This window comes from Camellia sinensis, chromosome 13, assembly GCF_055761805.1.
Source record: "Camellia sinensis isolate YWXY chromosome 13, ASM5576180v1, whole genome shotgun sequence".
In the NCBI taxonomy this organism is placed as follows: Eukaryota; Viridiplantae; Streptophyta; class Magnoliopsida; order Ericales; family Theaceae; genus Camellia; species Camellia sinensis.
The window spans coordinates 110,326,582-110,351,964 of NC_138973.1; the positions used below are offsets into that span (position 1 = coordinate 110,326,582).

At 34.9% G+C, this 25,383-nt stretch overlaps 1 protein-coding gene across 1 annotated transcript; it reads left to right on the forward strand.

Annotated features, from left to right (window-relative positions):
- Positions 1-4,197: 4,197 nt before the first annotated feature.
- LOC114276509 (ATP-dependent caseinolytic (Clp) protease/crotonase family protein) lies at positions 4,198-25,074 on the forward strand. Its single transcript, XM_082903150.1, has 10 exons — positions 4,198-4,553; positions 6,466-6,567; positions 16,165-16,229; positions 19,068-19,202; positions 19,299-19,395; positions 21,621-21,750; positions 22,313-22,491; positions 23,031-23,158; positions 23,269-23,370; positions 24,728-25,074. Exons 1-10 carry the CDS (start codon positions 4,454-4,456, stop codon positions 24,827-24,829), a joined length of 1,140 nt encoding a protein of 379 aa, XP_082759276.1. The 5' UTR covers positions 4,198-4,453; the 3' UTR covers positions 24,830-25,074.
- The last annotated feature ends 309 nt before the right edge of the window (positions 25,075-25,383 follow it).

Sequence of the window (25,383 nt, forward strand, 5' to 3'; positions counted from 1 at the left end):
AGTGTTTGTATGTTTTATATATAGGGGCATTTTAGTCATTTTGCAATGTCTTGTCGTTGTGGACATATTAGATGTCTCTATTTACATACTACATTTTGTCTCAAGGTACACCATTAATTAGTTAAGGTGATCCTACTTATACCACTCTTTTACCTCCTTACACTCTTCATATGAGATTGTTTTTTTCTTCTAAATTTATCCATGTGTGAAATTACTTAAAAGGACAAAACACTAAAATTAAATATATTTGATTATCTCCTTACACCCCTTGATCTTCAATCCCTATTTTTTCTTTCTCAACTTTTCTTTTCTCTTGCACATCTCTTTTGAAAAAGTGATAATCATAATGTTTTGATCATCAAAAAAAGCAATGGATGAAGAAACGGTGGTGAAAAACCATCAAAAAAGTGAAAACAGTGAGTTTTTTTATTAGTTTGGTAGGTTTTTGTTTTGATTTTCTGGGTTGGTCTGTGACTTTTGTTCGGTGTTTCGAAATCGAACAAAATAACATAGTCCGGCATCACAGTGCCGAACAAAAAATATAAGTCTGGTATCAAATTGTCAATAAAAGATACATTTTCGGTAAATTACATAACAAAAAATATAAGTCTAGTAACAAATTGCCGAATAAAAAATACAAGTCTGGTATCAAATTATCGAACAAGCCCAAATTATCATTTGGAACAAAGTGGCTCTGTAAATATATAGCAACAGAACGCTAGACAAATCTATTTTTTCCAGCAACATAACATTAGAGTAATTAAAATTCACCAGCATTTTATTATCAAACAGGCCCAGCACAAATTATTACAACATTATTTGGGAGGAAGTGGCTCTGTAAATGTATAGCAACAAAAGGCTGAAACAAACAATTTATTCCAGCGTTATAGCACCGAATTTTTGTAAATTGTTTCGTATTGTGTGACCAAACAGGCACTTCAATGTGGACTCTACTGATTTTGTTGGGAAGTGAACTGAAATTATCCAATTGAATGGTAACATAATACTGGGAAACAAAATTTTATCCGGTAACATGGAACTAGAGCAATTCAAATTGTTTAGCATTGTATTACTGAACAGGCCCAGCACAAAGTATGTGTGTAAAGAGATGGGTTTTGAAAAGTTTTTTATCATAGGGTTTGTTTTGGTAATATATTAGGTGTAATGAGAATTTAATTTTTTTTTTAAGTAGTGTAATGAGATAGAGGGTGTAAGGAGGAAAAAGAGTGGTGTAAGTAGAATCACCCAATTAGTTATTTGTTTATTACAATAATGACTTTACCTAAAATGACTAAAATGACCACAAAAGAATATCAATACACACCTTAGTTGAATACACAACATCTAAACCCTAACTCTAGCCACCATTGTTGCAACCGCCGCCATTTCACCGTCGTTGCCTCGTCGCCTCTCTTCAGCTTCGGCAAATCCCCATCACCACAAACCCTCACCGATGATCTCTCTCTCTTTCTCTCTCGCGATTTGTATTCTCACGATCTGCAATGTGGTGGGTTACGGGGTTAGTGACGAAAGAGAGGCGCAACTGGGCTAAGAAGGTGATAGCGGCGGAGCGCAAGTGAAAAGAGGGGTTAACAGCGGTGAAGGTGATCTACAAAAGGAGGCGACGACGGAGCTGAGAAGGAGATAGCAACAAACGCGAGGATGGAGAGAGGGGTTGAAGACGATGGTAGCGATCTGCGAGGTGGTAGGTCTATGGGAATATAGGCGACTTGCGGGATTGGGAAGTGAGCAGCGATAGTTGTGAAGACGGAAGGAAGGGTTGGCGGTGGTGGCCATGGTTGGCTTTGATAGTGGTTGTCAGTGATGGCTGCTGCCGTCGATGGTAGTTTTTTTTTTTTTTTTGAATTTGAGGTGTACTAAGGGCAAAAATGGAACATTGTGGTGTATGTTGAGAAAAATTACGTTTTTTTAAAATTATTAAAGATGTGAACTGAGTAGTGGTATACCTTGAAACCAAATGTAGTGTATAAATAAAGGCACCCGGACATACTAAACTATCGCTTGGACATTTGGGCAAGAAAATTGGATTTATCCCCCGATTGCCATTATTAAGAGTGTTTTAAGATATTTTATTGGGCTCAATATATTATTTTGCTACTGCTTAGACCCAAGTGTTGGTAATAGTTTGCAAAGCCCCAAATCACCCTAAGTTTAGTGGTTGAAATGCATTGCGCTGAGCATGCCCACTCAAGTTAGGTTCTTGAGCAAAGGCCAATGGTTCTGTGAAACAGTAGTGATATATAACTCTAATAGTAGAGCTCTACATAGAACTCTAGTGAGGTGGAAGTGAGGGAGAGTAGAGAGAGATAGAAAGAAGAGTGTGCACTCCACCTTCACATGGACACTCTCCACATCATTAAAGTTATATTAAATCTCTCAAATATTATTTTTTGTGAAAACATTAAATTCTTTGGAAATAGCTAAATTTATGAGACCGAGGTCAAACTTGTCTCTTGTTTCCTCCCCAACCCGGATCCAAAAAACAAAAAAAGAAAAAAAAAAAGAGAGGCCAATAGTGAAAAATAATCCCAGAACTCGAACTCGAGTGATGATTTTGCTTACAACTTCTAAGTACCTCATGTTTCTCACTAGTGGCCAATCTTTACATTAGGTACATTTCTCTTAAAATTAGATTTAGATCCAAAGAGTAGAATTTTTTTTTTGCAATTTTTTTCTTGGGATTGTATTCTGAATTTTTACGTGTAGAAATATCAATTGGTAACCCCAAACAAACAAGACAATCCACTGGGCCTTCCAATAAAAATATAAGGTGAAAAAAAATGTGTTATTTACAAAAACAATTGCCTTTACTATTTTTTTTATTTTTTTCAGGTTTCATTGCAAAACAATTTAAGGTAAATTATCAATAAATCTTAATAGTTGTACTTAACTCCCCATCAAGTCTTATTGAAAATAAACCCTAGTAAAATCGTCGTTAAAAGTAATTTTTTGTGCGTCACTAAAAATTGACAATTAATGACTTTTTTTATCACAATTTTTATAAATTGTATCTAAAACTTACCATTAGTGACGAATTTTTCAAATTATCACTGAAAATTAAAAATTAGTGACTTTTTTGACTATTTTTTTAAACTGTCGCTAAAACTTATAATTAGTGTCATTTTTTTGTGACAATTTTTAAATTGTTACTGAAAATTAATAATTAATGACTTTTTTATTATTATTTGATGAAAATGTCATTAATTATTATGGGACTTATTGGACAATAAGTCCACCTATTAGGACCTATACGTAGTTTTCCAAAATTTTAAAATTTTATTTTTTAAGTACATCTAGATTAAATACATGCAAAAAGTAAAAGTAAATTTATTAAAATTTGAATAATAAAATCATTAAAATTATTTATGAAAAACACACAAAAATAAAATAAAGCTCAAACTTCCCTTTTATTTTTATTTTTATTTATTATTTTTGTGAGTTATAAAACAAAACAAAATTGTCCAATTAAACTCAAAAACCCACTGCACTATTATATATATCTATATAGGGTATCCTGGCCTGGGCCAGTTTGTGTGCTTTCAAGTTGGGCCAGTTTGCGTGCATGACTTTTAAGCTAGGCCACAATTTGAATAAGTATTCCGAAACAAATTTTTATTGTTTACAATTTAAAAATTTTAATAGGCTAGTGACTTTTTGACTAATGACTTAAATAAGTTAGTGATTTTTTGATTTTTTGAATTTTTTAAAGGTTGCCAAACTTAGCCTTAATCCGTAACTCTAAAAATTTTGTTGATAAAAAAGGGTTGAACCTGTAATCTTATCACTGTAGTTAAGGAATTTGAGAAAAATTTTTTTTAAAAAATAGATAAAATATATATAAAATATTCCTATATTTCAAATACGGGTAAATTATAAATGTTTATTACTAAATCATCAAGTCAATTAATAGTTTTTAATAATGTTAAAAATATATTTTAATTAATAATGTAGGTATTATTGTCTATGAGAGCAATTATGAATTTAATTTTTTTAATTAATTTTATTAAATAAAAAATTCTAATAAGAAAAATATTTGTAATTTTTCAAACTATAGAGACAATCTATGTTTTAAATAAATTTCAAGTTAATTTACCCTTCAAATAATTTTACACATTTTTTATTTTTTCCATTCCAAATTTCTTTCCAATATAGCGTAAATGAAGAAACCCAAGTCTCCAGCCTCAACCACTAGGCTATACCGTTGTGTTAACCCAGCACTGCACAACTTAACCCCAAGAAAACACAACAATGCTTGTGGTCTGAATTTTCATAGTCTGAGTCTCTCAAAACGACGTGGTTTCAAATCATTTGGGCCACGCAAATTCGTGCTTCTCAGCTCCTGACCCAAACATCCTCAACAGCTCTCTCTCTCTCTCTCTCTCTCTAAACCTCTCCATTTCTGCAACTTCTCTCTCATCGAACCTTGGTGATCATGGCCGCCAGCGACGAGTTCGTCAAGGGAAGTGTCCTCCCGAACGGCGTCGCTGTCATCACTCTCGATCGCCCCAAAGCCCTCAACGCCATGAACATAGGTATATCTCTGCCTATGTTTTATCTGCTCATCAACACTTCAATTGAATAGTTCAATTTAGATTTTGTTCATTGGATTGAATTTTGATTGGAATTACAGTTTTTGGTTATCTATTTGTTGATGGCTGTAGCTATAAGTTTGATGGATGGTTGTAATTACTAATTAGTAATCAGAAAATGAATTTTTAAGTTCAACCTTGGTTTTTACAAGACTTGCTTGATTTAATTTTCCAAGTTTAGTTCATTCATGCATGTGTGAACTCTTAAATTCAATAGTTCGATTTTTATCAGAAGATGTGATAATTTTAATGGGAATCTGGGTTAGAATTGTAGTTTTATTGATCCCAGTATGATTGCTGGTACTCAATAATGTTTGCTCCCAGAATAAATTGAAATTCAGAATTTCTTTTACTAACCTTTGATTGATTAAATTTTGGAAGTTACTATTGGAATTAAGGGCTGTTTGATTTGCATTTCCAAATAAAGTGTGTTTGAAATTCAGATAAGTGAATTCTGAAGACTGAAATTTATTCTGCAATAGAAAAACCAAATATATTGCCAGAGACTTTTGGTCAAGGTTCTGAAAAGCGGTTGCGGTCGTCGTAACGGTGGCGGTGGCGCAGTTGCGGTTGCGGGGTGTAAAGGCCGTAGCGTAATGGTTGCGGTAATCGGAATCGTGAATTTTTTTATTTTTAGCACAATTTAAAAAAAACTTACCGATACGCATATTTTTTTTCCATGATCATATTTATTAGGTTTAAAATAAATATTGATCAATTTTTGTAAATTTTTAAGTATGATCCCATATATTTTATATTTTTAAATCACTATAAATTAAGTTTTTTACATTTTATTTTAATAATTAATAACTTTATATTATACAAAAAATCCATCATTAACTATTATATATAAAATAAACAATGACAAAAGTAAGAGAATAAATAAGAGCCTAAATATATATATATATATATACACATACATATTTTAACCAAGCCAAATTGATAATGACCACATTTATTACTATTATTATTATCAAACAATATATAGATAGACATATACAAACAAAATGGTTGAGTGATAGCAGCTGAATAAAATAGCATAGGTTTTACAGTTTCAACAAATCAATAATATGTTCTTCATCTTCCCTCTTCTCTCTCTATCTCTTGCTCCTTCATCTTCTCTCTTTATCTTCGCACTTCTCTCTATCTCTCTTCCACAATTTTTAGTTTTTTTTTGTGTGTTTTTTCGAAAGAAACAGTTCGGAACCGTTGCGTAATAGTGCGTAGCAGGCCGTTACAGCTGTTACGGTACTATTACGACCATTACGGTAGCCGCTACAGCCGACACACCTGTGAGTCTCAATCACACTGCAAAAGCGGCCGTAACGGGTGGCGGTAACCACCAAAACCATTACGTAACGGTTGCGACCGCTTTTTAAAACCTTGCTTTTGGTGGAATTTGTACGAAAATAAATGCAAATTTGACATGAAACTAAAGATGAGCTTAGAATTTTAGTAGAGATTTTATTTGATTGGATTTAGCATTTGTTGCTACTAGTAGACAGAAGACTAAAATTCAAGTGTTTTTGCCGTTTCTATCACTAATTTACCCATTTTAGGGACAGCCCTAGAGGCTTCCGGTGCATACGCATACGCTGAGATTTTTATAAATTTGTTGGTTTTAAAAGCTGTTACTTGTGTTCCATGTGCACATTTTCTGTCATTTAAGAGATAATGCACTGACAGCAGGGCAAAAAACCAGACACACTTGAAAGTTTAAGGGACCATGATTAGAACTGTGAAGCAACCCAAACCTCAATGGCTCGATGTGTATTTTTACCCAGTTATTGATGTGATTCTTGTCTCTTCCACTTGGATTCTGATTGTACTAAATTTTAAATGCATTATTATGCAGATATGGATGTCAAATTCAAAAGCTTTCTTGATCAGTGGGAAGTGGATCCTAAAGTGAAATGTGTTCTAGTTGAGAGCAGCTCACCACGTGCCTTCTCAGCAGGTGACAAGAAGGATACATGGAATATCTTGTTCAACTGTAGATAATTACTTTCAGGGCCTTTGTTGCACTTAAAAGTGATGCTGGATGGTAGAGGAAATTGGAACAAGCAATGGAGAAAAAGAAAATAAACAATAGCAATTCTCCAAGCCCAATGTTATTCTTCAACATCAAAGATCAAGTCTAATAAAATCAATACACTCGAGCCATAAGCACTATCTAATTGGGAAACAAAAAGGAATAGGAAACTAGCTAATAAATAAAATCCTATTAAAATCATAATTCTTAATTATATTAAAAGGATTTTTATTAATGAGTTGATGGAGGCAAGTGGTAGCAGCCTCTTAAGGTGTACAAGAGATGCGGAAGAGATGCCTATAAGGCCTGAGCTTTGATTTGGCATGCATTGGATGATGAGCAACTCACTTGGGACCTTGGATAGTTATGTTTTTAGCCTTATGGGTCTTGTCCTATGGTTATTTTTACATTAAGTCTTTGTTGCTCAATTTTCTAGTTTGGGGGTATTTTGGTAATTTCAGAATTTTCTGGACATGGGTTATCCGGGTTGCCTGTGGGTTCGTCTTGTGGGTCAAGTTGTTTAATTGGTTTTTGTTTATATATCTTATTGGGTGATGCTATTTAGACCTAAAAATTTGACCCATTTTTCAAACCTAATGATGTGATAGTCTATTAGAATATCTAAGGTAACTCTATCTCTCTCTCATGCCTTTTCTAATTATCAACCAATCATCTCACTTACATATCATTGGATTTAGAAAATGGGCTTGTATATCATTTTCCTTTGTGATTTTGTCTTAGATGGGTTTTTCGAAGTCAAAGATTTAGTAGTTTCCTTTTTTGGTTCTCCTAATTCTATAGGAAGTCTCCTAATTCTGTATAAAGTCATGTAATACTTCTCATTTCATAGATTTCATATTTTAGAGAATGTTAAGCGCTTTAAAGCTTTCTTATGGATTGTGTGATGCGATTAAACCGTAGGTGTGATGCCTAAGGTCTCTAGGAGTGATTCCTAGAATTATCTTTTTCTTCTTCTTTTTTTCTTTCTTGAATTTCAGCACTTTCACAGCCCCTAAAACGGTCCCTAAACAGTGCCAAATCTCATCTTTTCTCTCTTAAACTTACCCTTTATTGCCCTAAACAAACACTTAAAAGCCCTATATCCTCTCATTGCCATTTCAGTCACAAAACCCAACTAAATCAGCCCCAAAAGTCCACTGTCTGCTGGCCCTATTTGTCCTACATCACGTGTGCCCTTAGGGCACATATTAAGAAGCTTAAAAGAATTGTACATTCTACATGAAGGTAAGTACAATTAAGAATGTACAATCTTTTTAGGCTTTACTTAACATGTGCACTAAGGGCACACATTAACAAGGCCAATATTAAAATTATTATATTCTTCAATCATTTCTCCTCGGCTGAGAAAAACACTAATATGGAAGGGTTGTGATAGTAGTAGTGCAGAAAGTGTATCTCATGTTGGCGAAGCACTTCCTCAATCCAAATAACAGCAGAAGAAGCTGGCATTGCCATCAATGGTCCAGCATCAAAAAGTCTTCACGAATGAATTGCATAATGTGATTTAATCTTATATTTTTATGATTAATTTTTTCTTATAATTTTTGGGGCTATTTCAGCCTTATAAAGTATTGAGTAAGGTTCAAAGGGTAAACCACTTGATGCAGGACAATTAGGGACAGCAGCAAATCTAGGCTTTTGGGGCAGATTTTAATTGGATTTTATGGCTGCAATTGCAATAAGAATATAGTGAATGCTGGAAATTTGTGTTAATGTATATAATAAGATAGTGGCATGTATATAATATGATAGTGGTGTTGGTGGCAGATAGTGGCATGTATAGAATATGATAGTGGTGTTGGTAGCAGATAGTGGCATGTATAGAATATGATAGTGGTAGATAGTGGTAATATATAATATGTAAGTGGCATATAATGGGTTATAATGATGTTTGTAATATCTCCTATATAAGGAGTGTCATTTGGTCTTGTAAGATAAGAAGTTTTGAATATAACAGAAATATATTCCTTCTTCCTCATATTTTCGGAGTTCTTCTTCCTCATATTTTCTAAGTTGGTATCAGAGCAACAAAAAACACAGCAGCCCTAAAACCGTCATAGCCATGTCGGAAGTCACGTCCGAAACCACTTCAACCCCTGCCGCTGCCATTCCGGTGAAAACGTCCAACTCTCACTCTGTCCAAATCACCACCATCCGCCTAAATGGTGATAATTTTCTCCGCTGGTCACAATCTGTCCGGATGTATATCCGTGGGCAAGGAAAGATCGGTTACATCACTGGTGACAAGAAGGCTCCTGCTGTTAATGATCCGCTGTTCGACAGTTGGGACGCTGAAAACTCCATGGTTATGACATGGTTGGTCAATTCCATGGAGGAGGATATAAGCTCTAATTACATGTGCTATACTACTGCACAAGAATTGTGGGATAATGTTAGTCAGATGTATTCTGACCTAGGAAATCAATCTCAAGTTTTCGAATTAACTTTGAAGTTGGGTGAGATTCGTCAAGGAGATGATTCCGTCACCAAATATTTCAATTCGTTGAAAAGGTTGTGGCAGGATCTTGACATCTTCAACACATACGAATGGAAATCGGTTGACGACTGCAACCACCACAAGAAAACTGTGGAAGACAGCCGTATTTACAAGTTTCTTGCCGGCCTCAACATTGAGTTCGATGAAGTGCGAGGAAGAATTATTGGCAGACCTCCTCTCCCATCCATTGGCGAAGTATTTGCCGAAGTCAGAAGGGAAGAGAGCCGAAGGAGCGTCATGCTTAAGAAAAAAGGTACTGGTGAATCAATTGAAATTTCTGCTTTAATTAGCGATGCTGCGGCCAACAAGGCTGTAAATTACCAGCGCAGGTTTGATGATAAGCCACGGGTCTGGTGTGATTTTTGCAACAAGCCTCGCCATACACGCGAAACGTGTTGGAAGATCCATGGCAAACCTGTCAACTGGAAAAGCAGCAAACAAGGAGAGAAGCATCGTGGCTTTCCTACCGCTAATGAAGCCGATTCAGGTCCCTTCAACAAAGAGCAGATTGATCAACTCTTAAAGCTGATAAAATCCAACTCCTCATCCAGTACTCCTAGTGTTTTGTTGGCACAAACAGGTAGAAATCCTAAAGCCTTCTCTTGCCTAAACTTCTCTCTGTGGATCATAGATTCCGGTGCCTCCGATCACATGACTAGTTTTTCCCATTTATTTAGTACCTATTTCCCTTGTTTTGGTCGTGACAAAATCAGAATAGCCGATGGTAGTTTTTCACCTATTGCAGGAAAAGGATTTATTAAACTAACTGAGAAAATTAATCTCAATGCTGTTTTTCACGTCCCCAACTTAGCCTGTAATCTTTTGTCTGTCAGTAAACTATCTAAGGATTCTAATTGTCGTATTACATTTTTTGAATCCCATTGTGAATTTCAGGACCAGAACTCGGGGATGATGATTGGGCATGCTAGGATGCTTGAAGGTCTTTACTACTTTGATGAAGTACCTGTTAGTAATAAAAAAGCTCAGAGCTTTAATAGTACTAGTTCAATCTCTGTTCGAGAAAAAATAATGCTATGGCACTATAAGCTAGGACATCCTAGTTTTCTTTATCTGAAACATTTATTTCCAGAATTATTTAAAGGGATTGATTGTTCTTCTTTTCATTGTGAAAGTTGCATTTTTGCAAAATTTCATCGCTCTACTTATTTGCCAAAACCTTACCAGGCTTCCAAACCTTTTTATTTGATTCATAGTGATGTTTGGGGCCCTTCTAAAATCACTACTCTTTCTGGTAAAAGATGGTTTGTTACATTTATTGATGACCATACCCGCTTATGTTGGATTTATTTGATGAATAAAAAATCTGACGTGAAAAATTTATTCACAAATTTTTACAATATGATTGAAAACCAATTTCAAACCAAAATTGGTATTTTACATTTTGATGATGGAACAGAATATTTCAATGAGCAGTTGGGTGAGTTTTTGGAAAAAAAAGGGATTTTTCATCAATCTACATGTCGGGATACCCCTCAACAAAATTGCATTGCAGAACGAAAAAATAAACATTTACTTGAAGTAGCACGTGCTATAATGTTTTATATGCATGTTCCTAAATATTTATGGGGTGAAGCAATTTTAACAGCCTCTTATTTGATAAACAGGATGCCTACAAAGGTGTTAACATACAAAACACCTTTTGATTGTCTCAAAACTTTTTTCCCTGACACGAGGTTGTTTTCTGATTTACCTGCCAAAGTTTTTGGATGTACTACCTATGTTCATGTTCCCAGTCAATTTCGTTCAAAACTTGACCCCCGTGCTATAAAATGTGTTTTTTTGGGTTATTCCTCAAACAAAAAGGGGTATAAGTGTTTCGATCCTCAAACCAAGAAATTTCATGTGAGTATGGATGTGTCATTTGTGGAAACAAAATCCTATTTCCCCAACACTTCTCTTCAGGGGGAGACAAGTGGAGTAGAAGACCATTTTTGGGATATTTCTATCCCGCTCCCCAATGTCATTTATCCTACACAAAAACCACATCTGTCTGATAATGATCACTTAGGAGAACCAAGTTCTATGGTGCCTAGTCAAGAAGATTCTTGTTTAGGGGGAGAAGTACTACAAAATGATCTAAATTCTGAGCTTCAGGTTTATACTAGGAAGCGATTTCATCTGAGGAATAATGACCCGAATGTCCATCCTAATGACCCGAATGTCCACCCGAGTTCTAGCATCGAAATTTTAGGTAATCCTATTCCTTCTATTTCCGACCTTGATGTTCCTATCGCAATTAGGAAAGGTGTCCGAAATTGCATTAAACATCCTATTGCAAATTACCTCTCCTATCAAAGACTGTCTAAAAACCATAGAGCTTTCACATCTAGGATTTCACACTTGTTTGTTCCAAGGAATATACAGGAAGCATTGGATGATCCGAATTGGAAATTAGCAGTCATGGAGGAGATGAATACTTTAAGGAGAAGTGGTACTTGGGAGATAGTTGATCTACCCAAAGACAAGAAAACAGTTAGGTGTAAATGGGTGTTTACGATAAAATGTAACGCAGATGGAAGCGTTGAGAGATACAAGGCGAGACTGGTGGCTAAAGGCTTCACTCAAACTTATGGGATCGACTATCAGGAGACGTTTGCTCCTGTTGCTAAAATAAATTCCATCAGAGTACTGTTATCTCTTGCAGTAAATTCAGATTGGCCTCTACATCAACTTGACATTAAAAATGCATTTCTCAATGGTGATCTTGAAGAGGAGGTGTTCATGAGCCTACCGCTGGGATTTGAGCAGAGACTTGGAAGCGACAGAGTATGCAGATTGAACAAGTCATTATACGGACTTAAACAATCACCAAGAGCGTGGTTTGAACGCTTTGGGAAGGCAGTTATCAGTTGTGGCTTCTCGCAGAGTCAAGCAGATCACACAATATTTTATAAACATTCAAAAGACAGTAAAATTGCAATTTTGATTGTTTATGTTGATGACATCATTTTAACTGGTAATGATGAAGCAGAGTTAGCAGCCCTCAAAGAGAAACTCGCAAAAGAATTTCACATTAAGGATCTGGGAGCCTTCAAGTATTTCCTTGGAATGGAATTTGCAAGATCCAAGGAAGGTATATTCGTTAATCAGAGAAAATATGTTCTTGATCTCCTTGGAGAAACAGGTATGCTTGGTTGTAAGATGGCGGAGACTCCGATCGAGCCTAACTTGAAGTTACAAGCTGCTAAGGCTGAAGAAGTCAAAGAGAGGGAACAATATCAGCGACTTGTAAAGAAATTGATTTACTTGTCTCATATGCGGCCTGATATTGCCTTTGCAGTCAGCATAGTAAGTCAGTTCATGCACTCACCAGGGGCAGAGCACTTTGAGGCCGTTTATAAGATCTTAAGATATTTGAAAGGAACTCCAGGGAGAGGCTTACTGTTCAAGAAACATGGACATCTTCAAGTTGAAGTATACACAGATGCAGACTGGGCAGGAAGTGTTACAGACAGGAGATCAACATCCGGATACTTCTCCTTTGTAGGTGAGAACCTAGTTACATGGCGGAGTAAAAAACAGAATGTGGTAGCTAGAAGTAGTGCAGAAGCAGAGTTCAGAGCTGTTGCCCATGGAATCTGTGAAGTAATGTGGATTAAAAGAATTCTTGAAGAATTAAAGCTTTCTCACCCGACACCTATGAAGGTCTATTGTGACAACAAAGCAGCTATATCTATAGCTCATAATCCAGTTCTACATGATCGCACAAAACATATAGAAGTGGATAAACATTTCATCAAGGAGAAAATCAATGCTGGCATAATCTGTATGACCTACCTTCCAACAGGTGAACAATTAGCTGATGTGCTAACGAAGGGACTACACAAGAAGCAATTTGATAAGCTGACTAGCAAGCTGGCTATGGACGATATCTTCAAACCAGCTTGAGGGGGAGTGCTGGAAATTTGTGTTAATGTATATAATAAAATAGTGGCATGTATATAATATGATAGTGGTGTTGGTGGCAGATAGTGGCATGTATAGAATATGATAGTGGTGTTGGTGGCAGATAGTGGCATGTATAGAATATGATAGTGGTAGATAGTGGTAATATATAATATGTAAGTGGCATATAATGGGTTATAATGATGTTTGTAATATCTCCTATATAAAGAGTGTCATTTGGTCTTGTAAGATAAGAAGTTTTGAATATAACAGAAATATATTCCTTCTTCCTCATATTTTCTAAGTGTGAACAAGTAGGGTTTGCTTAGGGTAATAAATAGGCAAGAGTTTAAACATGAAAAGATGGGATTTTGGCACTGTTTGGGGCTGTTTTAGGGCTGTGAACAGTACCCATGAACAGTATTTTTGGGCTGTTAAAAGTGCAGACAATAAAAGAGGAAAAGAAGGAGAAGAAGAAGACAGGTCTAGGTATTGCACCTAGATTCCATAGGCATCATATTTAGGATTTGATTGCATCGCACGTTCCATAAAGAAGCTTTAAAGCTCTCAATTTTTTTTATAAAATATCAACTCTGTTGAATTAGAAGCATTACATGACTTTATATAGACTTTAGAAACTTCCTAAACCAACTAGAACAAAAAAAGAAAACTATCACAATATCTTTGACATCTAAAACCAATTTAAAACTAAATAAGAAATATAAATAAAACCTAATTGATAACTTAACCCACAAGATAACCCATGGGCAACCCAAACAACTCATATACAAAAATTTTGCAAATTACAAAAATATCCCTAACCTTAAAAATCCTAGAAACATAAAATAATTATAAAATAAGACACTAATAATACTATAAACATGATTTTCTATAGTTCTTATCGGTTTCTCTTTGAAACCTTGCCAATTTCCCAATATTGCCGCTTCTTTGAATTTACTATTTCTTGATCTTGTTGTACTCTGCATCATTCTCCCTTCGTTGGAAAAAAATTCGACCTCAAGTTTTAAAATTTTGAAGTATAAGAATCTACAAGTTTTGAAATGGTATCCATGGCTTCACTTTAAAATATTTAAGTTGACAGCATCGATTCTTCTTCATTGGAGCTAGCAATGAAAGCAACAAGATATTTTCAACTCTAAAGTTGAATTTTTCTGGAATGACGAAATCAATTGAAGTAGGAGATGAACCTTTAAATCGATTTAAGTGTAGAGTTGCAAAATTCTGCCCATCCATTCCATTCTCTTTTGGCTTTGCAATGTAATGCTTGCAATTAATTTGAATGTTGTTTCTTGTCTCAACAATCATGGATTCCATATTCTGAGCCTTTTCCTCAATCAAAATGTTATCATGTAATTCAACCTTGACATCCTATTGAATTAAATCAGCACCTATCATTGTTTTTGGCATGTTATACACACTCAAATTTGCATTATGTGGTGGTGGGTTAGGCAGTTGTGACTCTAATATAGGATCAATATCATGCTGGACATTATGCACAGGTAGAGGTTCATTAGATGACTTTGTTGGTGCCAAATTAGAAAATTTTGGGTGACCTTTAAAGGCATATTTTGCACAGCACTAGCAGCTAGTTGCTTTGATTCTTCAGTCCCTACAGCTTCCCTAGCACCCAATTCCTCGTTTTCGACTCTAGCCTTTACTTGAGTAATAACTAAATCTTGTTGAGGTGCTTTTGGATTATCAATAAGTGCCTCGTTATCTTTCAAAATCTGGTCATCTTTCATCTTAGGAAAATTCTGAACATATTCATTGGCTTGCAAATTCAATTGTGTACGATTTTCATCCCTAAGAACAATCTTTGGTTTTTCAGCATCTTCTTGTGGCACTTTAGCCCTTGGTTTAGGAGTTTTTGTTGGTTTCTCTTGTCGGATAGTCTTTCCATTATGCGCAGACTTCAAAACTGTAGATTTCTCCGTCAATTTTACAAAAATTCAAATTGTATAACCATTTCAATAGCATCTTCGAGATCTTCTAAATATGCATGAGATATCTCTGTTTTAATTCCAAATCTCAATCCACTTTTGAAACGAGCAATAGTCATCCGTTCACTTTTAACCAGTACAAACTTGATAAATAACTCTTTATATTGTCTTGCATAATTGATCACACATATCACCTTGCTCAAGAGTATACAATTGATCAAGAAAATCATCTTGAAGATCCCTTAGACAAATTTTTTTCTCTAAGAAGTGCTTTACCCTCTTCCCAAGTCAATCCACTTGTATAGGATCTCCCACAATGTGTGAATATCATGGTGGAACTTGAGGATCTGATACCAAGCTGATGCAGGACAATTAGGGACAGCAGCAAATCTAGGCTTTTGGAGCTGATTTTAATTGGATTTTATGGCTGCAATGGCAATAAGAATATATTGAACAAGTAGGGTTTGTTTACGGTAACAAATAGGTAAGAGATTAAGCATGAAAAGATGGGATTTTGGCATTGTTTAGGAGGTGTTTTAGGGGCTGTCAACAGTGTTTTTGGGCTGTTAGAAGTGCAGGCAATAAAAGAGGGAAAGAAGGAGAAGAAGAAGATAGGTCTAGGCATCGCACCTAGATTCCATACGCATTACACCTAGGGTTTGGTTGCATCGCACAATCCATAAAGAAGCTTCAGAAGCTCTCAATTTTTTATAAAATATCAACTCTATTAAATTAGAAGCATTACATGACTTCATATATACTTTAGAGACTTTCTAAACCAACTAAAACAAAAAAAATGAAACTATCACAATATCTTTGACTTTTAAAACTAATTTAAAACTAAATAAGAAACATAAATAAAACCTAATTAAATAACTTGACTTACAAGACCCATGGGCGACCTTACACAACTCATATCCAAAAATTCCCAAATTACCAAAACATCCCTAACCTTAAAAATCCTAGAAACATAAAATAATTATAAAATAAGCCTCTAATAATACTATAAACATGATTTTGTATAGTTCTTATAGGTTTCTCTTTGAAACCTTGTCAATTTCCCAATATCGCCACTTCTTTGAATATATTCTTTCTAGAGCTTCTTATACTCTTCATCACCACTCATGGCCAATGCAGGAATGGATATTAAAGGGGTTGTTGCTGAAATTCGAAAGGACAAAACTACACCTCTTGTGCAGAAGGTGTTATTTTGCATTTTTTTTTTTTTTTTTCCAATAGTTTGTGTTTTGCTACTTCTTTGTCTATTGGGTGTCTATGTTGTGATGAATGCACCATACAGAACCTCATGTGGTTTTTAACCCAAGCAGTATTGCTTCATTTTGTTTATAAACCCTCTGTTAGTTTGTGAGGATGAAAATGGGGTGATGTTGCCGCCTTCACAAGGATGATAGGCATTTCTGTCATAGGTATTATATTGTTATTTTTGCATGTGATTTGTGTTGTTCCAACTTAATAGTCTTACCTTGCTGAAATAGCTAAAAGTAATTGAGATTATCTGACCTTCTGTGGAATTTGAATTCTCCAAGATAAATGTTGTATCATGTATTTCTATTAACAAACAATTTGTGCATTTTTTGTTCTAATTGGATCAGTTACTTGCAAGAATCTATTGAAATTGCAGACATTTAAGTTAACAATTCTTGCATTGTTCATGCTCTATGTTTGTCACTTATAAAAGAATGAAAAGAATTATTTGGATTCTCCATGAATGAGGTAGAAGCCATGTGTATATAATAGATTCATGATACAATTTAGGAAATGATATAAATAAGGAAACAATACTAAATCAGTGATTGACACAATCACAGATTATATACATAATAGTAAAAATAAAAAGATTCTATTTACTGTAATTTTTATATTCAATACTCCCCCTCAAGTTGGTGTGAATATATTCAACAATCGCAGCTTTCTAATGGATGACTGGAAGAAGTTGGAAAAAACTCAACGGCTAGCCCAAATAAATGTTACCGAACAAATCTGATAGTTCACTAAATAAAAAAGTCCAAAAAATGTTTAATACATCAGAACTAGAAAAAGCCGAAAAAAACTCAACGACTAGTCCAAATAAATGCTACCAAACAAATCTAGTAGTCCACTAAATAAAAAAGGCCAAAAAGTGCTTAATACATCAGCACCACACCCTAGAAAGGGAAAAAAATAGGGACTGAACTGCCCTAGAAGAAACTGACCGGAATCAATATTGAAACAATTTAAGGGGTCTTGCCGAACCGTTGTAAAAACTGACTGGAACTAATGTCGGGGCAGTTTAAGATCATGTTGGACCATTGTAGGAACTAATCGGAATCAATGTCGAGGCAGTTTAATGGGTCATGTCGGAGCGTTGCAAAGACTAACCGGATGTTGAACCAGCAAGTGTGACACACACATAACTTATGACGTGGTGCTAAATGATGATGGCAACAGATGACTGAGTGTGTCAAGAGGCGGCTTATTAGAAAGTGTGCCACAGGCGGCGGCTTAGGTGGTGCGCCAAGGGGGCAACTTTGGTTGTGCACCAGTTTAAGGTTGAAACAGAGGGAAAGACAAAGTGGAACAGAAACACACAAAAAAAATGGATTGCAAGTAAAAAAAAAAAAATATGATAGAGATATTTGGGATAGGAATAAACTAGTAGATAGAGGAAGAGATCACCATGAAGTGATACTGAAAGAAAATATGGCAGTGGAATGGGTTGACGTCCGGCGGGCGGCCAAGGCAAGGCTGTCGCCTGCCAGTGAAGCAAAATAACTAGGTACGTAACCTAACTTTGATACCAAAAAGAATAAAAAGAATTATTTGGCTTCCCCATGAATGAGGTAGATGCCATGTATATATAATAGATTCATGATACAATTTAGGAAACGATATAAATAAAGAAACAATACTAAATTAGTTGTTGATAATATCACAAATTATATACATAATACTAAAAATAAAAAGATTCTATGTACTCTAATTTCTATATTCAACACTTATTAGCAGGATCCTCCTATTGAGGTGATAAGTTCTCTTCATAACCTTGATTCTATGCTTCAAAAGTAAGAATTGTATTGCTCACATCGAAAAAGAACCACGTTCCCAATTGAGATGGAACTTCTCAAACATTTAAATCTTAAAGAAATCAAAAGAAAAAGCTACCAAGTGAAAGAAAATTTGTAGTAGCCATAAGATATTGGAAAAAAGAAATGTAACTCAAATTTATTCTAATATTTTATATTTACATAATTTGTAATTACAAAAAACAATTTGTAGTTGACATCATTATTATTATAAATCAGAAAAAAAAAAAATAAATATATAAATGCTTCTATAGGAGCTCTCAATCTTAGACCCTTCTATGTGCCCCTGCCCCCACTTTGTGTAACTAAGGTTTGTCAATAACGCTTTCTCCTCATCACGAGTCACGACATACACTTGTTATCTTGGAGCTAAAAACATAAAATTTTTAGATTTAGTTTGTAGTTGCAATTGAAAAGCCCAGCCCATATTTCTCCTTAAAACCCAGGACATACAGTAGAGATAGGGCAACTCCAGGCGATGTGGGACACCTTCCAATACACCCTCCTGGACCAGGACATACAGTAGCCGGACAAACGGCACACCAATTACAAGCCCAACTAAGTTCTGATATCAAATTGAAAAGCCTAGCCCATATGTCTCCTTAAAATCCAGGTTTTAAGGAGAGGGAAAGTAGAGCTTTATAACCAGCACAAATGGGATAACTCCCGGCGATGTGGGACATATTCCACCAATTGCTTGTTGCTCATGTGATTCATTTTGATTGTGTGCTTGCTTAGTTGATATATCTCTCATTGGCTGATATAAATCACAATTTTGACATAGTTTTCATGTGAATGACATTTCAGCAATAATTTGCTTCTGTAGTTGGTAGATTTTATGTTTATTATGTCTATTGTGTCTATACTTGATTGGAACATAAGGCTTAGTTTGATTTGGTTTGGTTTGGTATGTTAGCTGAAGTTTATAAGTGCTTATCATGCCAAATTCTCTGGCAGGTATACGCTGCAGAATATTCTCTAATATGTAAAATTTCTGAGTACAAAAAGCCGTATATATGCTTCATGGATGGGATAACAATGGGCTTTGGAATTGGCCTATCTGGTCATGGTCGCTACCGGCTCATCACAGAGGTCCGATTGCCTTTTCTAACAGATGAATTTTTGTTTTATAACTAAAAACATTGTGGAAGTTAAGTTTTTAATTTTACTTATATGAGTTTGTTTCAGAGGACTCTTCTTGCTATGCCAGAAAATGGGATTGGCTTGTTCCCAGATGTTGGGTTCGCTTGCATAGCAGCACAAACACCAGGAGAAGGATCAGTTGGTATGCTTTCTGTTATTTTAGAATGTTCAACTGGGTTAAATGGAGGGAACGCTTATCATGTTCTCTTCTCTTGTTTTCACGTCTAAGATTTTTCTATCGCATTTAAATTTATTGAATTAATGTTTAAATTCATCAATGAGGCGCATGATGCTCATTATTTTTTAATGAAAGCAAGCGTGAAAATGAATGAGAAAAAATAAAAGCTGTGGTGGATTCTCTGTGATTGTCACAAAATCAATCTTCCCGTACAATAACAAATGAGTACATATAGCTAGTATGGGTATCGTATTTACGAGGTCTATTCAATTACTTTGACTATTTCAACGAGTAATTCTTAATTTAATTTGAAAAAGGTTTTGGTTTGGTTAACAATAATTTGAAAGAAAATAAAATTAAAACCCTTAATTGAAAAACGATAAAGTGTTTAGAAAATTGAATAGAGATAGAGAACCTGGCTATGAAGCACAGACACCTCTCCGGAGGTCGCGTACAGGTGTCTGACACATGTCGGACACAGACACGCGCCGGACACACTAGAAAGAGTTGGACACGCAAGGGACACGTTAAGTACACATTGGAGACACGCTGAGGACACGCAAAGTACTATTTTTTTGAAAAAAAATTATAATTTTTAATTTTTTTACTAAAATAGCATACTTAAAGTTGATAAATTTGGTAAAATTAAATATTTAACATAAAATAGATATTAAATATTTAAAAATATACATATAATAAAAATATGAAAATATATGTTTTAAACGTGTCCCCAACGTGTCGTGTCTTGCATTTTTTGAAAATTTATGTGTCCGTGTCACGTGCCTATGTCCGTGCTTCTTAGTAACCTAGGGTACCAAATCCACCACTAGCCATACAATCGGATTGTAATCTTAGGTTCTATGAAAGTATGCCTTTGAAATGAACAACTTCAAACTACAAGTTCGAAGTTGTTAACAAGATAAATGAGATATTGAACCCACTAGCATGAACTATCTCTAGCAGGCACAAGTTGTCCACAATAAATTAGGGTTGTGGCACAACTCATCTAGCCCAAGCATAATCTGTCCAGTGTTTCCAACTCTTAATGAAGAAAATGGTTGTAAAATGCACATTCACAATCACAAAATGAGAAGTGCAAGATACATAAAGCGATGAAAGGAGATTCCAATCCAAAAGTTTTAGGGGGACTTACATGTACGTCATAATAGGTGGACTTACTATCCAATAGGTTCTATGATAATTAATGGCGTTTTTCATCAAATACTATTAAAAACGCCACTAATTGTTAATTTTCAGCGATAGTTTGAAAATTGTCACAAAAAATGTCATTAATTATAAGTTTTAGAGACATTTTAAAAAAATATCACAAAAAACGTCACTAATTTTCAACTTTCAACGACAGTTGAAAAATTCGTTATAGAAAAACGTCACTAATTATAAGTTTAGCGGCAATTTATAAAAATCGTGAAAAAAAAAAGTTACTAATTGTCAATTTTTAGCGACATGTGCAAAAAATCGTCAAAAAAAAAAATAATTTTAGCGATGATTTTATTAGGTCTTATTTTCAATACGACTTGATGGGAATTAAGTCCAACTATTATGACCTATTGGTAGTTTATCCTAAGTTTTACAACTATTTCAAAGTTTACAATCATGGGAAACCCAAGTTACAATTCAATTACTCTCTAGGGTTTCATCAAAACACTAAGAATGGTGCCTAGCCACTCATGATGAAGTGATAAGACGCCATTGACGAAGAATCCGCCATGGGTAAGCTTGTGGGGAAAATCACCTCTTTGCATTAGCCCTCTTTCTCTGTAGAATATCATAACCCTAATCTCTCATTTTGAGCTTCTATTTATACTTCTTCAGTAGGACAGGTCATTTCCATTATGGGGTTCGCCTCCCCATGCTCCACCGCACGTGTGGATTACTGCACGTGCGGTGAGTGTTGACTTGGTCAATTTCCACTCTTTGACAACTTTTTCTTCTTAGGACAGGTCCAACCTGATTTAGATCAACATGTTCATAATATAAGTCAGGTTGTAACTGTAACGGACTAAGAAATATAAATTAAGGGCCTCATTGTGACACATTTTGGCCTTTATCACTCTGTCATGGAGTTACATAGTTTTGCTATGAGATGGCTGATTTCTTATTTTTCTTTGTTGTCTGCATATTATATTTTCTGTTTTACCATTTTTTTTAACAATTTTAAGTTTGTTCAGGTGCTTATCTTGGATTGACTGGAAAAAGGATTTCTACACCTGCTGATGCACTATATGTAGGACTTGGAACACACTATGTACCATCTGGGAACCTGGGTTCATTAAAGGAGGCTCTCTTAGCAGCCAACTTGTATATCTCAGATCTTCTTTCAGTTTATAATTAGTATCTTTGTTTTGGTGGAATTGTTTATTTGATATATCACAAATTCACCATTGTGTCATATGGATTCCATGCACCACTGCCTTATGTTCTCATTTGCCCAATATAAGTTACTAAATCTGAAGTTGAGTTTGACCATTCTTTATATTTTACTAAAACCTTTAGTAATATGCTTCGTTTTATGCCGAAGTGGCGTGCACGTAATTTGTGTCATTCTATCACTTAGGTCTGTGAAATGAGGAGGCATCCATGTCTTGAGTGATGGTGAGTTAGTAATGTTGTTTCCCACTGTATCCGTAGACATGGGGCTGTGAAGACACCACTTTTTTGACCAATTCATGAATTTTCATAGTTACTATTGGTGCTCTTTATTATACATGTACTATGTGGTCTGAGATAATTTTTGATACTTCTTGACATCATATGTAAATATTGCTTTGCTAGTCTGCTGTTTTGTGCAAAGTAAAGAGAGATTGTTTCCATATATCCACTCTGTCTTATTCAAGCCATACATTTATTATAATCCATACAGTTCGCAGGATCCACATGAAGACATCGGAACAATTTTGGCAAATTACAGCAGTAACCCAGAGTCCGAGCCCCAGTTGAAGCAGCTTTTACCTCAAATCGTTTCATCCTTCTGTGGGAACAAATCTGTTACTGAAACAATCGAAGAGCTGAAAAAGCATCAACTGAGTACCAATGCCACAGGTGAGCTAGTTAATGCTAGTTGTCTATCTATATAGGAATATGTATACATCTTATAGGTAGCGTCTAAGAAGCATGGACATGGACATGGACACAGACACGTGGAATGACACGGATATGTTGACACGGAAAATTTTCAGAAAATGTTGGACACAAGTGGAGGATCCGTGCAAAATATATAATTTTATATATTTATTGTATGTCGTATGTAAGGATAAATTATTATGTCATAATTGTGTGTCATATACAAGGATAAAAAAGTATTATGTCATATATATATGAATATTTAAGTCAAAGATAATAATTTTTAAAGTCTAAAGAAGGAGAATAAGTATAAATTTACATTATTTTTGTTTTATCATTGGATTCCAAGTTTTTTTATTCTAACTTGTAATATATTTTATGTGAATGTCTAATGAGTGTCGCGTCGCGTCGGTGTCAAACACGACACATTACTTTCTTAGAAGTGTGTACTTTTCAGGGTAGCATAGTGTCCATTTCATTTCAGCCAGCATACTAATTGCCCTTGTTTTTGTGAGCAGTAACAGAGTGGGCAAAGGAAGCCCTTACAGGGCTTGGAAAAGGTGCTCCCTTTTCTCTCTGCTTAACGCAAAAATATTTCTCTAGAGTTGCATCTGCCCATGGAAAAAATGACAATGATCTATCCAATGTGAGTTTGGAGTTGCACTTTGATTTTTCTTTTAATTTTTGAATTATATAATAAATCTCTTCGGAGAGATGACCAGTAACATTTATTCTTCCCATGATTGCTGTACCCAGTTAAGTGGCATAATGAAAATTGAATATCGCATTGCTATAAGGTCATCCCTTCGGGATGATTTTGCTGAAGGTGTCCGGGCAGTCTTGGTAGACAAGGATCAGGTTCGCTTCTCATTCCCAGTCTCTTTTCACTCTATGATTGAGGAACAGGAAAGTTCTAATTTATCGATTCAAGGATTAACTAGATTTCATCTCCTTGACAAAAAATTTGATTGTTTCCGAGAGGAATTTAATCAGCGGCTAGTTAAAGCAATCAACACTCTTTAGCTTCCCAGTTTTTGTTCATGGTTTAATTTCCCCAATATTTTACCTAAATTGCACCTAATTCTGTGGCCAGTGGTTCCATTTTGTTGCACCTTAGTGTAAAATGGTTAGGGTAGTACCAGCACATATGTTAAGTACTCTCCTATTTGGCTCCTCCACAGATTTACATTTCTTCTTTGAATGATTCTATAGATACTAACACTCTTACTAAAAACATCCTAAAAGTACAAGAAGCTAAATATGATTGGTTGTCATCCCATAAACATTCAATGATAGTTGGACATGTTTTAATAAGAATTTTAGTGCATGTAGCATTGCTCTTCTTCTTTAAGAACTTGAATTGAGTCGAGTATATTACGATTAAAAGTAGTTTAGGGTAGGGTATCCTACCCAAAAAAAAAAAGGTTTGTATAAAGAATTTGAATGTTTGGCTTAATTAGTGGAGTTAGGATTTTAGTGGAAAGGGGGCAAATATTAAGACAAGTTATTGGGTTAGGTCAGTTTAGAACACAAAGTTTAGTATGGTTAAAATAAAAATAAAAATACATTATCAATATTTCAAAACTACTCTAATATTATACATATCACTACAATAAAACCATTTTAGCATTTAAGAACTCTCGAAAAATGAAAAAAAAAAATGTCAATTAAATACACATAATAAAAGGAAGTGATTTTTTTGGATTTATTTGTTTGTGTTCTAATTAATGGTGTGTTAAGTTTGTTGGAAGAAGAATGAGAAAAATTTTAAAGGTACATATATAATTTTAGAGGGAAAAATTTTTGAAAACAGTTTCAAAATCTTTGCTTAAAATATAAAAGTCCAGGGCCACATTCTCCTCCTGGAGGCCTCTGCCCCTCCTTGTGATTGTCCTTTCTTCAGTTTACCACCTATGTTCTTACCTGTGGCGGACTTGCACTGCCAGTGTAGACAGTCTATCACTAGGGCTATGAGGCTAAGAACCCAGAAGCGTTCGATGCCTTACTTAAACTATGATGCGACTCATTGTACAAACTTTATAGTCCTTGAAGACTGCATACATATTTTGAAATTTTGCTCTATCAAATTTGTCAATTTCAGATGAGATAAAATGGCTGTTCTGGCTGGAAATGGTGTTTTCTTTATCATGTTCTTACCATTGGTCTCAAGAACCATCACATTTTTCCCATTGATTGTCTTGTTCGGCATTTGCAGAACCCAAAGTGGAACCCTCCAAGTCTCGAGGAAGTTAACCCGAGGGAGGTTGAAGCACTCTTTGAGCCACTGTCATCAGAACTTGAGGAACTGAAAGTTTGAGCTTCATCTGTTTACTTGTCCTAGTGTCTTTGCTTCAATTATGGTACAAAGAATTATTTTTTATTATTATTAGAACATATTGGACATTAGTAAAAATAAATCATATATTTTATGGCCATTAATTCTAGTATAATATTGCTGCTTAGTATATTTGTTTGAACTATTAGTGAGCCTCATATCATATGTACATGTCACTTGTTTGTATTTAGACACAAAATTATTATGGGTGAGAGAAAATTGTCATATAGTTTACGTTTTTGTTGTACTAAATGCCAGAAAAGGCATAATTTTTTTTTAAAAATATGTCTGTTCAAATGAACGGAGCAACTTTGATGCCCATGTCGAATTAGGAGATCAATGGCGAAAGAGAGTAATTCAGCTTGAAAATTTTGCCTATTTGGTTGTCTCTGTTTTGTATTTTCACTTTTCAGAAAATAAAGGATAAGTTGTTTGCAAATTGTTTCTGAAAACAACTCACTTTTTAAGAAACATCAAATATTTGTTTCTGAAATTTTCAAAAACTGTTCTCTAATCCAAAAAAAAAAAATTGATAC